This window comes from Mus caroli, chromosome 16 (genome assembly GCF_900094665.2).
Source record: "Mus caroli chromosome 16, CAROLI_EIJ_v1.1, whole genome shotgun sequence".
In the NCBI taxonomy this organism is placed as follows: Eukaryota; Metazoa; Chordata; class Mammalia; order Rodentia; family Muridae; genus Mus; species Mus caroli.
In genome coordinates this window covers 76,541,129-76,555,803 of record NC_034585.1, presented here as the reverse complement: position 1 = coordinate 76,555,803, position 14,675 = coordinate 76,541,129, and the positions used below count along the sequence as shown (strand labels likewise).

The window sequence follows — 14,675 nt, the reverse complement described above, 5'->3', positions numbered from 1 at the left end:
AAATAAAATAAAATAAAATAAAATAAAATAAAATAAAATAAAATAAAATAAAATAAAATAAAATAAAATAAAATAAAATTGGTGGAGCCCGGAAGAAAATTGGACGTACTCACCATTTCCTATTGCTAGGCCCTTTATAATATTTTCATTTATACATAGTTGTTTCATATTAGAATATTTTTAAGACCATATATATATAATTTTATCTTAAATAATTTAACATCTATGTTTAAATTTGAATTTTTAACCAACCACGATTTAATTTCAGCATATGTAAATATATCTATATGCTATTTACGCTTTAGACAGAATGTTCCAAAGTGTTAATTAAGAGAAGAAATTTGACATAAATAAGAAAGCTCTCATTTAAAAATGATTTTCACCTTTCATGAATTGTTAAAAATAATCCCTCTGAAAGAAAACACCATGAGAAAATTAAACTAAGCATTTATATCATACTCCATAAAAAATAATATAATTTTAGTTATTATATGCTATGCAGTATTTCCTAAATTAAAAATGTAAATTTAAACTTCTCTTTCTCTTTCAATTATAGACATTTTGATATTTGTTTTTCTTGTCATCATATGGATGATTTATGGTCTCAACTGCAACAATGAGGATCCAAGTAACACTCCAGTGATTGCCCTGATTTTAAGGAGCATCTGGTGTGTTTCTTAGAGCTAATGTCACAGTTTTCTCAATATGGTCTGATCATCTACAAAAAGAATATAGAACAAATTAAAGTATCTTATGGGTGGACTAAAGTACACTTTGAGTGTATACATATTTTTTTTTTTTTTGGTTTAGATTTTGTGTCTAAGGGAAAGAGGTTGTAGCTAAGTTTTTTCATTGAGTGTAAACACTGCAGGTTTAGTGTCACATGTTCAATTAAAACACTTAAATAGTGAGAGTGGTTGTAATTTTTCTTTATCAGAATGTCATGCTAATATAAAGGCACAGATACCTGTTACTTAGTCAAAGTATTAAGATGATTTCAATATATAATTAATTGCTGGAACTTGTAATTCGTTTGATTAGTAATAACTTTTTATTTATCTATGTGTTTAACTCAAAAACTAAGATTCATATGACATCTGTTGGATCAAAAAGCCTTTGAAAATGTTGATTTATGTATTACTATTTAAAATAGAAGTTTTAAAGACTGTTAATGTTAGAGATTAGTATAAATAGAACAGCAATGCTTATTATCCACAAAATAATAAATTAACCTGTTGACATCACCTTTATGAACTCATTTTTAAATCATTATGAAGCACTTTTATACACTCACTTGTGTCAAATTTTAAATAAAATATGAATTAATTTAAATACTAAAATTTACTCATATGATGTCAAATAGAGATTGTCATTTTTTAACTATTCCCAACCTAACATTTATTTTCCTCTTGTTTTAACTGGTGCAAAATTTCCATTAACTTAACAGGACTTAAATTTTGTTCAGTGGCTGCTTTATCATACTACATGAGTGACACCCAGGTAGTTATTAAAAGTACGTGAATTTGTTTAGACTAAAACAAGATTAAAAAATAAGCAATAGATACTTCCAGGATTAGTCATGAGATGAGATCTTTCAATAAGATATTTATCTTTTGGAGACTTGACAAATTGTGTAATTAGGAGAACTTCTCTGAAATTTTGAAATGTTTTCTACATCAATATGCTGTTTCTCCGGGGCATCAACGTCAAGGACAACATTGGTTCAGCATCTCCTAGACAATTGATGCCATGTATGGAATCTATCCAAAGTTACCTAACAGCTCCATAAGATGGACGAGAATTTAACACTATATATATGTAAGTTTAATTTTGTTTCTTTACATAGAAAAATCTGAAGATATGATAAAATTAAAGTTTCAAATTGAGAAAACACAAAATATATTTTTCTTCTGATTTCTCTGTTCTTGTGGTATAGCACAAACATGACAATTCTAAACATGCGAAATCGCTTTATCAGTCATACAAATTATTTTAATATCATTAGTTTAAACCCATGTGGTTCTATCCAGGAAAAGAAATCAGTATTCATGGCTATTGCTTCATAGACACCACTAAGCCTGTTCACTTTACACAAACAAACAAATTCAAGTATTTCGACTAGTTTTAGCACATTTGGTACAAAACAAAACAAGCATAATGAAGTACATCCTACAAAGAAACCCAGATAACCAGACAAACAGAGGCTAAACACCCCAGGCAACTCTGTCAATAACATGTTTAATAATCACGTTGGTCAAAAGGGTTAAACTGGTTTGTTTGCTTACTTTAGACATCTTTCAGATTCTTAAATAGGCACAGATTTATATTTGTGTTCGTGTGTGTGTGTGTGTGTGTGTGTGTGTTTTCTCTCTCCCTCTTTCTTTAGAATATGCCAGGATGAACAGGAAGGAGAGGTCCCTGTGTTAATTCTGAATTACAGCAAAGCACTGTGAATAGAACAGCACCTTAGCATTCAGTTGGGAACACTCAGTCTAGTTGACAACTAACCTATGAGGAACAACATACATGGGGCTCTCTTTGGATGACACACAAGCACTTTATAAATAAAATTATTTCAGAGTGGCATTAATGTTTTATTATACTTTCAAAAGGGGACTTATGAAGAGAGATGGTGTAAGAGCAGATCCATCTGCGGTGTTAAAAATATTCCTTCAATAATCTATTACAATATATTCTCCAATATATTAATATTAGAGCTGTTCGCTTGATACCCAAACACTAAAGGTTGTGAGGAGGGGAGAGTCTTTAGAAACATTATAGTCTCTGACTTAAGACATCATCAAAACGCTACTCCCAACATGTGCAGATTGATGGTCACAAAGGTGGTTTTTGTTACTCATAAGTTAAGTCGTAATTCAGACTTTGACCTCAGGGCATTTGCATAGCTTGTAAGATAGTAGCTAATATATTCTTATATAATACACATAATATTAGAAAGTTTATGTTGAATAGTTAAATGATTGCTTCAACCATAGCTGTTTATCAAAAATCTTAAAGTAGGTTTTAAATGGATTTTAGAATGCAATGTTTTAAATAAAACATTAGTAGCATTTCAATTGTTCAGGTTTTATTCTGGCACATTTGTATTATAAATTAAATCTGTTGAACACATACTTTTATAATCCAGTAGCCACTTTCATTTAATGAGGGACATATAATATTAATGATCATCTGAAACTATACATCAAAATATATCTAATATGAGTTGAAGTACTTGAAAACAACCTTATTTTTGATAAATTATTTTATAAATAAAAATAATCATGTATTTATAAATATATCAAGACAGCATATTGATATTTTCCCATTTAAATTCACTTTATTTGAAGCTGAGGGCAGAAATCAATACCATTTTTACTTGTGATACATTTACTTTTTGTGTAATCCACTGTGGGTGAACATGGTATACATAGAAAGAGATTTAGGAATCTTTCTAATCGAATTTTACACATAACTAACCTGCTTTCAAATGTGTAACAATTTTGTCCTGGTATCAGGGTACCTAAGATCAATGTCGAAAATGCAGTGTGGTCATAAGGTGAAAAGAGTTCTCCAACAATGTTTCAATTTCTAATATCTGCAAAAGATAACTGACTGGCCCTTTCAAGCCTGGGTTCCCTGAAATTCCCCTGATAAAAAGCATACCCTTTATTATGTGCCTTCGTCTTAGTCTGAAAGCCCTCACAATCGTGTGTTTGCCCAAGATAAGATTTATAAACATGCAGGGCTTTCATACCCTTCCCACACATTTATCTCACAACGCTTTTCTCTGCCTTCCATTACAACCTAATATTTTAGATAGAGAGAAACATATTTGTTTGTGTTATAGAAGACAAAAAAAATAACACTTTAGCCATCAAATAAATTGCAGTACTTCAATTATAGAATCGAACCGAAACCCCAAAATTGGTGCCAATCAAGTCTTTATACCGAATTCTTAACAAAATAAACAACCACCACCACAATAACAGAAAGAAATGGGTTGTGGCAGGAGGAGTTGGTCGTATGTATATGTGTACAAGCTATTCCAAGCTAGACTTTTCCCGAGAAATTAAGGTCAGTGGAATAGTTTTGGTCATAGTGTCACTCTAAACCAAATGCTCCTTGAGGTGCTGACCAAGGTGCTGAAATCAGTGGTTATGCCTTTATGTCATCTTCTTTAGACTGGATGATGTCATTGGACACTTTAATTTCTATAGTTTCTGCGTTTAAAACCTCTTTTCCATTTTCTTCTTTTAAAGGCAATTTTCTGGAAATAAACAGAGAGATGGCAAACTCAGTTTTTAGGTGTATAATTTAAAACCTGCTTCTGACCATTTCAAAAAAAGAAAAATGAAAAAAAAAAGAAAAGGAAAACAGAAAAAAAATTGTTGAGTACACCCTGCATTAATTATTACAGAAAAAAAGACACAAACTTATTTAAATAATCATTTTATTCATTGAGATTTTAATGTAACTACATTTCCTCCTTCCCATTACTTCCTCCTGGACCTCTCATATATTTTCTTTGCTCTTTCTTATATTCTTGGTCACTTTTTTCCATTAATATTATGTATTTATATATATTAAAATGTATTTTGAAATCTAAACTCCTCAGTTTGTATGATGTTTATTTTATGAATGTTTTTAGAAATGTTTTTTTAAGTATTTAAACAATTTATTGAGAAATAACCTAAGATTTAATAAAATAATTATCATTTACCATTAATAATATAATATAAAACAAAAGGTATAGGAAATAAAGTATTTGTGACTCTAGATGAATCTAATTGTTTATTGTGAGGTAACTTTGATTTTATACTGTGTATAAATTAAAAACAAATTTGTTTTGAATTATTAGGGTCAGAATTCTGATCTATGTCCACTACTTTTTTGATCATCTCTAATAATTCTCAAAAGAATATCAATTTTGTGCGGGACACACCACTGCATTCAATTAAAAATGATGTGAGTTATCAATTTTTTTGGAAATTGATAGAGATTAGTGTCATTTACAAAATTGTTTCTTATAATGTTCCTTTGGTGTTTTTCATGTTATTTTTCTTAACATTTTTTATCACTATTAAATATGCTGTGAATTTTTTTTCTGATTCTGACAATGAAACATATTGTTTTTTAAAGTAGATGCATATCTTTATGTATATGAGTGTTTGCTTGCATATGTCTGTATACTGCATGTGTCTCTGGTGCTAACAGAGGCCAGAAAAATGTACGTTTCCTGGATTGGACTTGTAATGGGTTGAGAGGTATCACATGGGTGATGGCTGGGAACTGAACCTGGGTTCTAAACACTGAACCATCTCTTCACATTTCTTGCTTCTTTATTTCTAAAACTAAGATAGCTTCATTAAATTTTAAATTGACAAAATGGAATGATAATTTTATATTTTTTGTCTATTACAACATTCACTAATTGAGTGTTCCATCTTATATATGCTTCTTTGGGAACCTGATAAAATGATTATATCCAAACGTTCATAAATACAACTTCAGCCAACCTCGTACTTAATTTTATCATTATATAGAAGAATTAACATTGCTAACTTAGTTCCTCTGAGTTTACTTGCAATATACATTATATTTATGAATGTGGACAATAAGCACTTTATCACAAATATCCAAACAATTATGATAAAAGAAACTATGAAAATCAGTGTGGTTTGGTGTAGTTGGCCAGAAGGAAAGGAGCTCAATACTGGAGAAGAGGAAGAGGAGAGAGAATAAGGTATTAAAGGCCTTGCCTGGCAGTGAATCCTATGAGTGACAACACTAACCTGCTAGTCAAGGTGCTATAACCTTAGAGTGGATTTCAGGCCTTACCTGATTTGAAGCCTGTTCCACAGTAAAGGTTCCATACCTGGTGTATGAATTGGTTTAAAAATGATGGGTGAGAAAGTATAAGTCTTGAACTTATTATTGTATTTTGCCTAAATCAAAAAGGTTACATACTAAATATTAGTGGTTTTACTCTTAGAAAAAATGTTTCTCTCTGTCTTAATCCCTCTTTACATGAGTCTTAATTAATTCAGAGATTCATATGTTTTCTAGATGCTGCCAATAAGCAGTAATTAAAACTAGTGCCCTTAAAGAACATTAATATCAACCATTCAAAGAGATATAGAACATAACACAAGAGGAGTGAAATGAATATTAATACAAAAATTGGATTTCTATGAGATGTTTTCTTTTGGCAATTTGATCATTGATATGGTGATTTGATTAAAAAGATAACTATCTGTCCTGATCCATCACAATTTTGAGCCCATCATGAGTCTGTCATGGATTAGAGGCATACTTTAACAGGCCATATATTCTCCTTATGAACTATTAAGTACTGGTGGATTAGGGACAAAATCTTTCATTATATTCTGTTGTATACTCATTGATAAGGCCATCAAACTCCAATGGAGAGTCAAATGCATGGACACAAGAAGGCACATGTTAAAAACTCGATCAAGCAGAAAACAAAATAGAGCCATAGATGCATGAAAAGAAGTTATAGAGGGGAGAGAGATTGGCAAGACTAGGAATAAGATGAGAAATAGTAGAATGTAATTAGAATACAGAAGATTGGTTTATAAAATTATCAAAGAACATATTAAAGTTAGCATGAGAAAAATAACTTCTTTAATAACCTACGCATGTTGCAATGTGTATCAATATTCAGTGAGACCAAGGATTTCATGCCCCATATATATTTTAGTAAAATTTAGCTATATTTTAAAATGTAAGAAATTATACTTTCAAGGGAAATATCTTACAATGGACTTTAAGAGTTAAATGAACTTTAATTTAAAAACCCAAAATATTTCCTTTAATAAAATGATATTATTGATATGACAATTACTTAAATATTTTACCACTTTACTGTTACATATCCACAAATGCAAGCATGTGCAGCTACGTACTCAGGTTCTGTTAGCGGTGTGGTTTCATTTGGTTCATTTACTGGACTCCCGTCTTCATGGTTAGTGATTCTTTCATCTTCTGTTCTCATTTCCACTATCGGTTCTTTTGATCCATCTTTCCTAAAAATGATATAGAAAAAGATTTAATTCTTCTATGTGTCATATATGCTCATCTAGGCTTACACACACACACACACACACACACACACACACACACACACATGCTCATGCCTGATTGATTTCCAATAAATCAAACATCGAACACTTTTCCTTTTAAATTGATACCTCTGGGATTTTTTTTCCTAAGGAAGTAGAATGAAGCAATGTAGTTTCTTTTGATTACAATTTTCTTAATTTGGAGGGTAGACTGTTTGTTTCTTTGTTTTGGTGTTAGAAAATGTACTGAACATTTGTAAGTCTAGCACCCAGGAGCAAGTCAGGAAGTTTGAAAATTTGAAGCCAGTTTAGACTTGAGATGATAGTCATGTTTTGAGAATACAAAGAAAATTATATTGAAAAAGTCACTTAACCAATAAAATCTAAGTGCTAAAAATTTAAATATTTCATTTAATGTTTATAATTTGAAGATTTTCTTGCCTAGTTAGAAAAAAAAGTAAGCATAAAGTACTTATAAAAATTTGAGTAATGTACAACATTGGAAACAGTGGAACTCATGAACTTCACAAACTTTACAAACCCACAAATCCCTGGTTCTGGCATGAAATACAAGTGTCTAAGTCTATAGTTTTTGTGTGAATTCATAAAGATCTAATTATACCTTGATAAACAGAAAGGGAGAATAAGATTATCTTAAAGATACTAAATTGTAGAAAAATGTTGAATTTTTAGATCATCTTGTAGATTTCAAAGATGTTTTAACATCAGACAAGATATCATGGAATATGTTACTTAGGGAAGAGGTTTTGTTTACATTTCCATAGGTGATGGAATACTATGGGTTCAATCAAAATTAATAATGAACTGATCTGAGTAATGTAAAGAGAATCTCATGTGCATTGTATGGATGCATCACTTGTCAATTAAAAGCTTACAGCCTGTGTATTAGACAGGAAATAGAAGGTGAGACATACAGGAGGGAGAAAGAATTCTGAGATAGAGCCAGGCAGGAGATTTGCCAGGAAGAAGTGATGACTCAGACACCAGAAAGATAGAAATGCAGAGGATGAAGAAATCTGATGCCCCTTCTACCTGCATGGGAACAGCTTAACAAACTGGCTGAAAAAAGATAAATCATTCATCAGAATGGCAGATTGGAAAACATTGATGCTAAATGGACATTTGCTGAAGGACAAATGATCAGGATGGCATGTATGAAGGACCATCATATCAACACATCTTCATAACTCTCTACAAATTTTAACTTAAACCAATATACCTAGGTCTCTGTGATCTGCCTGAAGTACAAACACACCCTTAATATGTGGCTTTAATTTCTAACAATGAAGGTAAACTTAGTTTGTAGAAGGAGCCAGCCATATTCGCAAGTGATGCTTAGTTGAGATTTAGGTAAAGTGACAAATCAAATATTTGACAGAATGAGTCAGAGATAAGATATGCCCAACTCTCAAAAGAACAGGCAGGAAAGAGCTGCTTTGGACATCACACAGAGAGCAGCTTCAGTGCCGTTGAATTGAGTTTGTTCATGAGTTCATTCATTAAGTTCAGTCAGTTAGTTCAGTTGAATTCCATCCATTCAGTTTACCATCAAGTTGCAATGAAAGAATGAGAAGGAGACAGCAGAGTAGAATAGATTGCCATAGTTCATTTGAGGGAAAACAGAGCACTTCAAAGAGAAGCAGAAAATATCAAACTGCAAAATACATTCGTCCAATTTTGGAAGTCCCATAGTCTAAAAGTCTCAACAATATTAAAAGTTCAAAGTCTCTCCTGAGATTCATCTAATTTTTTAACTGCAATTCCCTAAAAAATAAAAATCATGAAGGAGATGACATGCTTTCAGTATCACATGATATACAATTCCATTCCAAAATGTCATAGTGATATGGACCAAAGCAGGACCAAAAACAAGCTGGGCAACCTCCAATCTCTTTATTTCCATTTCGGATGTAAAAGCACTCGTCATATCCCCAACTCTTTTCATCTTTGTTGATTGCAACAAACTTGTTTCTCCTGGGCTAGTGCCATTCAGCAGGTATCTTACAGTTCAACATCTCTAGTATCTTGGGCTATTCAAGACAACTTCAGCTTTATCCTTTCTTGTTCCAGTATCTGGGATGCATACATAATCTTATGGGTTCCTCCAAAGGACTTGCATCACCTCTCAAGACCTGCTCTCTGTGGCACTATAGGCTCTGGTTGACTCCAAGTCATTGCTGCTGCTGCTCTTCTCAGGAATCATCTCATAGTACTAGCATCTCCAATTAACTTGAGTCTTCTGCTTTAGCAATATCCTCTCATAAGCTTTCTTCATGATGCCAAAGGCATGTACTACCATACTTTTCATGGCCTAATCTTTTCATGGCCACTATTCCTCAAAATCCAGACCAAAGGCATTCTCCTTTATAACTGATTCGTAGTTCATTCAACATAAAATTCCAAATGAAAACAATAACCAAGTAATAATAATGCCTAACATGATATAAGTATTCATTGTTCAATGGCAGACACATAAACTATAAGCTTAGCAGGGTGGGATCTGGCCCCAAATCACCACTCCCTTAATCTCTTTATCTCCATGAACATAATAATTAGCTCCATTGTACTTCATTGTACCCTTTTATTACTTGAACTATAATTTTGTATTATTTTTACCAAGTTTGCTACACTTAATAAAACAACCATCATGAGTATATAGTGGACAAAGTCTATGCTGTACTTTTCTGAGACTTCTTTTGTCAATGCAATTAATCGAAATCCCTTTATCTTAGCCTCAGGTAGACTCTACATTCAAGGTAAAATATCATCCCTATTCTTCAACAAAATATGACAAAAACAGTCTCTAGGCCACTTACTAAAATTCTTCTCCTTTGAAACCACTTGATCTTGGTCCCCGTCATTCAAAATTCACTTTTCAACACTTCCTTCCATGCTTCTACCTATATTGCCCATTAAGCCCCACTTAAACCATCTCAATGCTTTACAGAGTCCTATAGTCCACATTCCTACAAACAAAAGGATGGTGAGGCCTATTACATTAATACCCCTGTCCCTGGTACCAACTTCTGTTTTAGATAGGGTTTCCATTGTTGTGAAGAGGCAGCATGACTAAGGAAACTCTTATAAAGGACAACATTTATTTGGGGCTGGCCGACAGCATCAGAGGTTCATTCCATTGACATCATGGCACAAAACATGGTAGTATCTAGGCAGAATTGGTGTTGGAGAAGGAGTAAGAGTTCTGTATCTTGATACAACTACAGACAGGAGAAGACTCTCTTGCAGCTAGGTGGGGTAGTCACAAGGCCAAACCCCACACTGACACACATCCTGCAAAAAGAACACACCACTCCACCAAGCCTACATCTCACTATAGTGCTACTCCCTGGGGCAAAAGTATTCATACCACCACATTGTTACTAAACAACATGTGTCCGTTTCAATTAGCAATGCTGCTGTATAAACCTAATTTAAAAGTGAAACTCCTGAGAAGAATCAGCATCCCAAGGTTAAGCGCATAGTAAGTTTAAATAATAAGCAGAAATAAAGCAGTTTTGTGGGTGTTATAAAAAGCTTATCGATGAACTGTTATAGATCAAGCAGAGTCAAAAATTATAAAATTATAAAATTTTAGTGCATTAAATTTAAATTTGTATGCTACTGAATGACAAAACTTGACATTAAAATGATTCCAGATAATTATGAGGATAAATAGAAAATAATATATAATCAACACAATTGATAAAATAACAGGAATAATGTAGAAATAAATGTAGAATGCTCTTATTTTGGGGTGTTTTGAACTGATATAATCACTCAAGCATTTTCCCCATGGTAATATCCCATCAAATTCATACTTAAATAGAAAAACAAAAATCTTGACTTGTGATTTCACAGTAGTAAACTGAATCCTACCAAAGTATCAGCTAAAAATTTTAATGATGAAAGAAATGATCATACATTTCCATGATGAACTATTGAATAAATATTTAAGATTATGATATACCTGTATACATAATATCCACAAGTTTCACAAACAATTATTAATGGAGTAAACAATAATGTGTATTGTGAACTCATCTATTTGCATAATATAGAAATTTGGGGAAATCAATATGTATTCTTGGAAATTAAAGTATAATTTACATTCTGAGAATAAATAAGGAAAGTAGAAAATTTAAATAATAAAAATATTATATTAATGAGAAATTTGAACAAGATTGTTTTTTGAAATCATTACTCCCATAATATTAAAATCATTGGGAGATAGTCAACTATTATGTATGTATACGCACATGCATATATATATATATATATATATATATATATATATTTATGTGTATGTGTGTGTGTATACAGTAGAGATTGAAAGCAAGCATAAACAATAATATTTGCAGTGCATTATAATTAAGTACCTGTTGTGGCTTAGAAGACAGCCCTAAACAATGCATGCAAGTTGTACTTGTGCTCCACTCACGGGAGGTGGTGCTGGTGTACAGTACTTACAGGTAAGCTGCTTTTCCTTCTTCAAGTTCTTTACTTTTCCCACTGGAGCCACTCTTTTTCCCGCACATTCTCCTGGTGATGCACATTAGTAACCCACATTGTCGAATGAAGAAGCAACTGACGTCTGTTACCACAAGGATTAGCAAAAGGGCAGCAACTCCAAGGCCAATGATGGCTCCTAGGCCAAGGCCATTAAAAAGTGTGTCTTAAAAAAGAAAAAAAAATACCTCCATAAAGCTCCATGTAACAAAATATGAAAATATAAAGAACCATTTAAAAGTAATTTCTAATGAAACATACACTCAAATATAGGTAAAGAAAATATGGAGTAGTGAGTGGCAATTTAATTCCTTCATTGTTGGGACCCATTGTCAGACTACCAAACCATATTTTAGGGGAAGATATGTTTAAAAAATCAATTATTTTTCAAAATTACTTTAGAAAGACAATAGGAACTTATTTTTAATATAGTTTGCAATTCACTGTAGGGAAGAAAGTAAATATTATCATATCCTGAACTATACTTTACCAGAAAGTCAGTTATAGTCAGTTCCACTGTTAAAGGAAAACTATGATATTTTTATTAGAGAAGGGTTGTGTAAGTGTTCAATAGGATGCTACTTGGCATTTAGGTGAAAACTTTAATTGGGTGACTCCAAGCACTTTGCCTTCACTGAGACACATTTTTCAATACCGACTAGGAATAATTTTGAAATCATCACTTCAGGAAAGGTGGTTACTTATATTTTTGCAGGTAATATTTTAACAAATTGGAGGCATTCTACAGGTGTGACTTTTAAGAATCTTTGTTAGCTGTTATTTTATAAGGTAAAGTTGTGAGATAGACCCCTTTTCTTGGCAATGATTTGTGGGTAGTGATAGGGAGGTGATTGGGAGGAGGAGGGGATATGGGGAAAGAAACAGAAATATTGAGGTGCAGCTACTAATGGAAATAAGCCAATGACCCTATATCTGTAGTGAAATATGGAAAGATTATACAATCAAAGCAGTGTAAGGAGACATCTGAGTCCCATAGGAAGTAAATCGCCTATTGTATTATCTACAGGAATGAAGTGTGTGACTCATACATATTTCTAATTATGCATATTATAATAGTCCAAGAATTTTATGACATTATAAAATTATGCATCTTTTTATGTGTAAAAGCATGTTATTACCAAAAATGAAAATGGAATGTTTTTCTATAGTTACTATGAGGCAAAAAATAAAAGATATAGATGCTTATTTTAATATATTGTAGATTAGGCATAAAGCTGAACCCCTTTGAGGTTATGTAACCTCTTTGAATTGCTGTACATGATCCAAAAACCAAACTTCTATAAAGATGAGTATAAGAAGTTCACTTGAGATAAGACATCTCATCTCATTTAAATTCTTCTCACAGCTAAGAAAAGCAGGTGGCAATAAATTCTACAGATCCATGTTACTGTGCTGGCTGAATGACAAAAGCTCACCTATCCCTACTCTACTGATAAATTACTACTTCAGACTGCACTCTACAGCATCAGAAGTCAGAAAACCCCTGTTCTGAACAGCATTGCGTCACAGACTTATAAGTTTCTCATGTCTCCAAGCTTAGGTAGGATTCCTCCTTATTTAAATGAAGGCAGTTAGGCAAACAACTACCAGAAATCAGCCGAAAGGAATTTAGGAAGAATTCTGTGAATATGAGAATATATTAAAAATCCTTTAATGAAGATTTAACAACTCGCTTTCATTATCTTTGTTGACATATCTCACTTTAAATAAATGATAAAAAACACATCATTGGTGGTTAAAACCATAGCTAAGCTACTATTGGATCTCTGCTCATGATAAGCCAAAGGCAACATGAAATCTCTTATTTAATAATGATTACTCTTTTGGAAATAAGTTTTACAAAACTGTTGAGGAAGCCTGGATAGATTTTATTTTATTTTATTTTATTTTTTTATTAGGTATTTTCCTCAATTACATTTCCAATGCTATCCCAAAAGTCCCCCATGCTTGGATAGATTTTAATATTCATTTTGTGTGTTATTTTTATGTAAATATATTTTTAGACTTTCAATAACAACTAAACAATGCATTTACTACTTACATTTTTCATATTGTACAAAACTACCTCATGTTTTCAAGGTTGTACAGTTGTAACTATAAAGACTAAATCTTTATTAGTTTCCATGCTACCAATTTACTTTGATGCAATGGTTTTATTTATTTATAATTTGTATTTTCAATGTAGACATAAACATGCATACACATTTATATGATGATATTGTGATTTGAAAATTATCATGAATTCAAGTCATGAACAAACTCCTTTACAAGTTAACAGTGATTTAATTGTATAGTAAACTGGAATGGAACAAAAACATCATCAACTCAGTTATTTGAAATTAATATTCTCATTTTTAATAATTTTATAGTGACATAATTTCATTAAAATCTATCACATAGGAATATTTTTTCAGATCTACATTTACCAAGTGAGGTCCAAATATATCACTTACCCTAAGTACAAACTGTTAGAATTGTAGATTAAAGACGTTATGGTCTTTAACGCGCCCCATTCCCAGCATATATATAGCGATTTTATTCCATGCCTACTAGCCATTTCATAGTGGTGCTGTAATATGCCTGCCAGTCATTTACACAGAGAAATGACTTGGCTCAGAGCAAGGACATGCTGACCACACACCCTGTTTTATTCTATATGTTTTCAATGTTCTGTATGAGGTTTGCTAGTCTTAGGAAATTTCACAAAGGACCCATAAAATCAAACATCAATATGAACTGCTAAGGTTTGAGTCAGAGCTCAAACCAGGCACAACTTCCTGCACCTGCATATTAGCTCTTTGTGGTTATTGTAGCTGACTTAGAAGATGCTACCCGTAAGCTAAAAGTTATGATTGTAAGAATCATGCTCTGCAAACACAGAAGTGGATGCTCACAGTCAGCTATTGGATGGATCACAGGGCCCCCAATGGAGGAGCTAGAGAAAGTACCCAAGGAGTTAAAGGGATCTTCAACCCTATATGTGGAACAACATTATGAACTAACCAGTACCTCAGAGCTCTTGACTCTAGCTGCATATGTATC

At 32.3% G+C, this 14,675-nt stretch overlaps 1 protein-coding gene across 1 annotated transcript in view; it reads right to left on the bottom strand.

The window, feature by feature from the left end:
• Nucleotides 1–3,320: 3,320 nt before the first annotated feature.
• Nucleotides 3,321–14,675, bottom strand: part of Ncam2 (neural cell adhesion molecule 2) — a 426,237-nt gene continuing 414,882 nt past the window's right edge. Inside the window, exons 16-18 of the mRNA XM_021184925.1 lie at nt 11,574–11,778; nt 6,930–7,049; nt 3,321–4,270 (exon numbers count right to left, since the gene is read on the bottom strand). Of these exons, the coding sequence (XP_021040584.1) occupies nt 4,159–4,270; nt 6,930–7,049; nt 11,574–11,778 (437 nt within the window). The 3' untranslated portion in view covers nt 3,321–4,158. The remainder of the gene's footprint in view (nt 4,271–6,929; nt 7,050–11,573; nt 11,779–14,675) is intronic.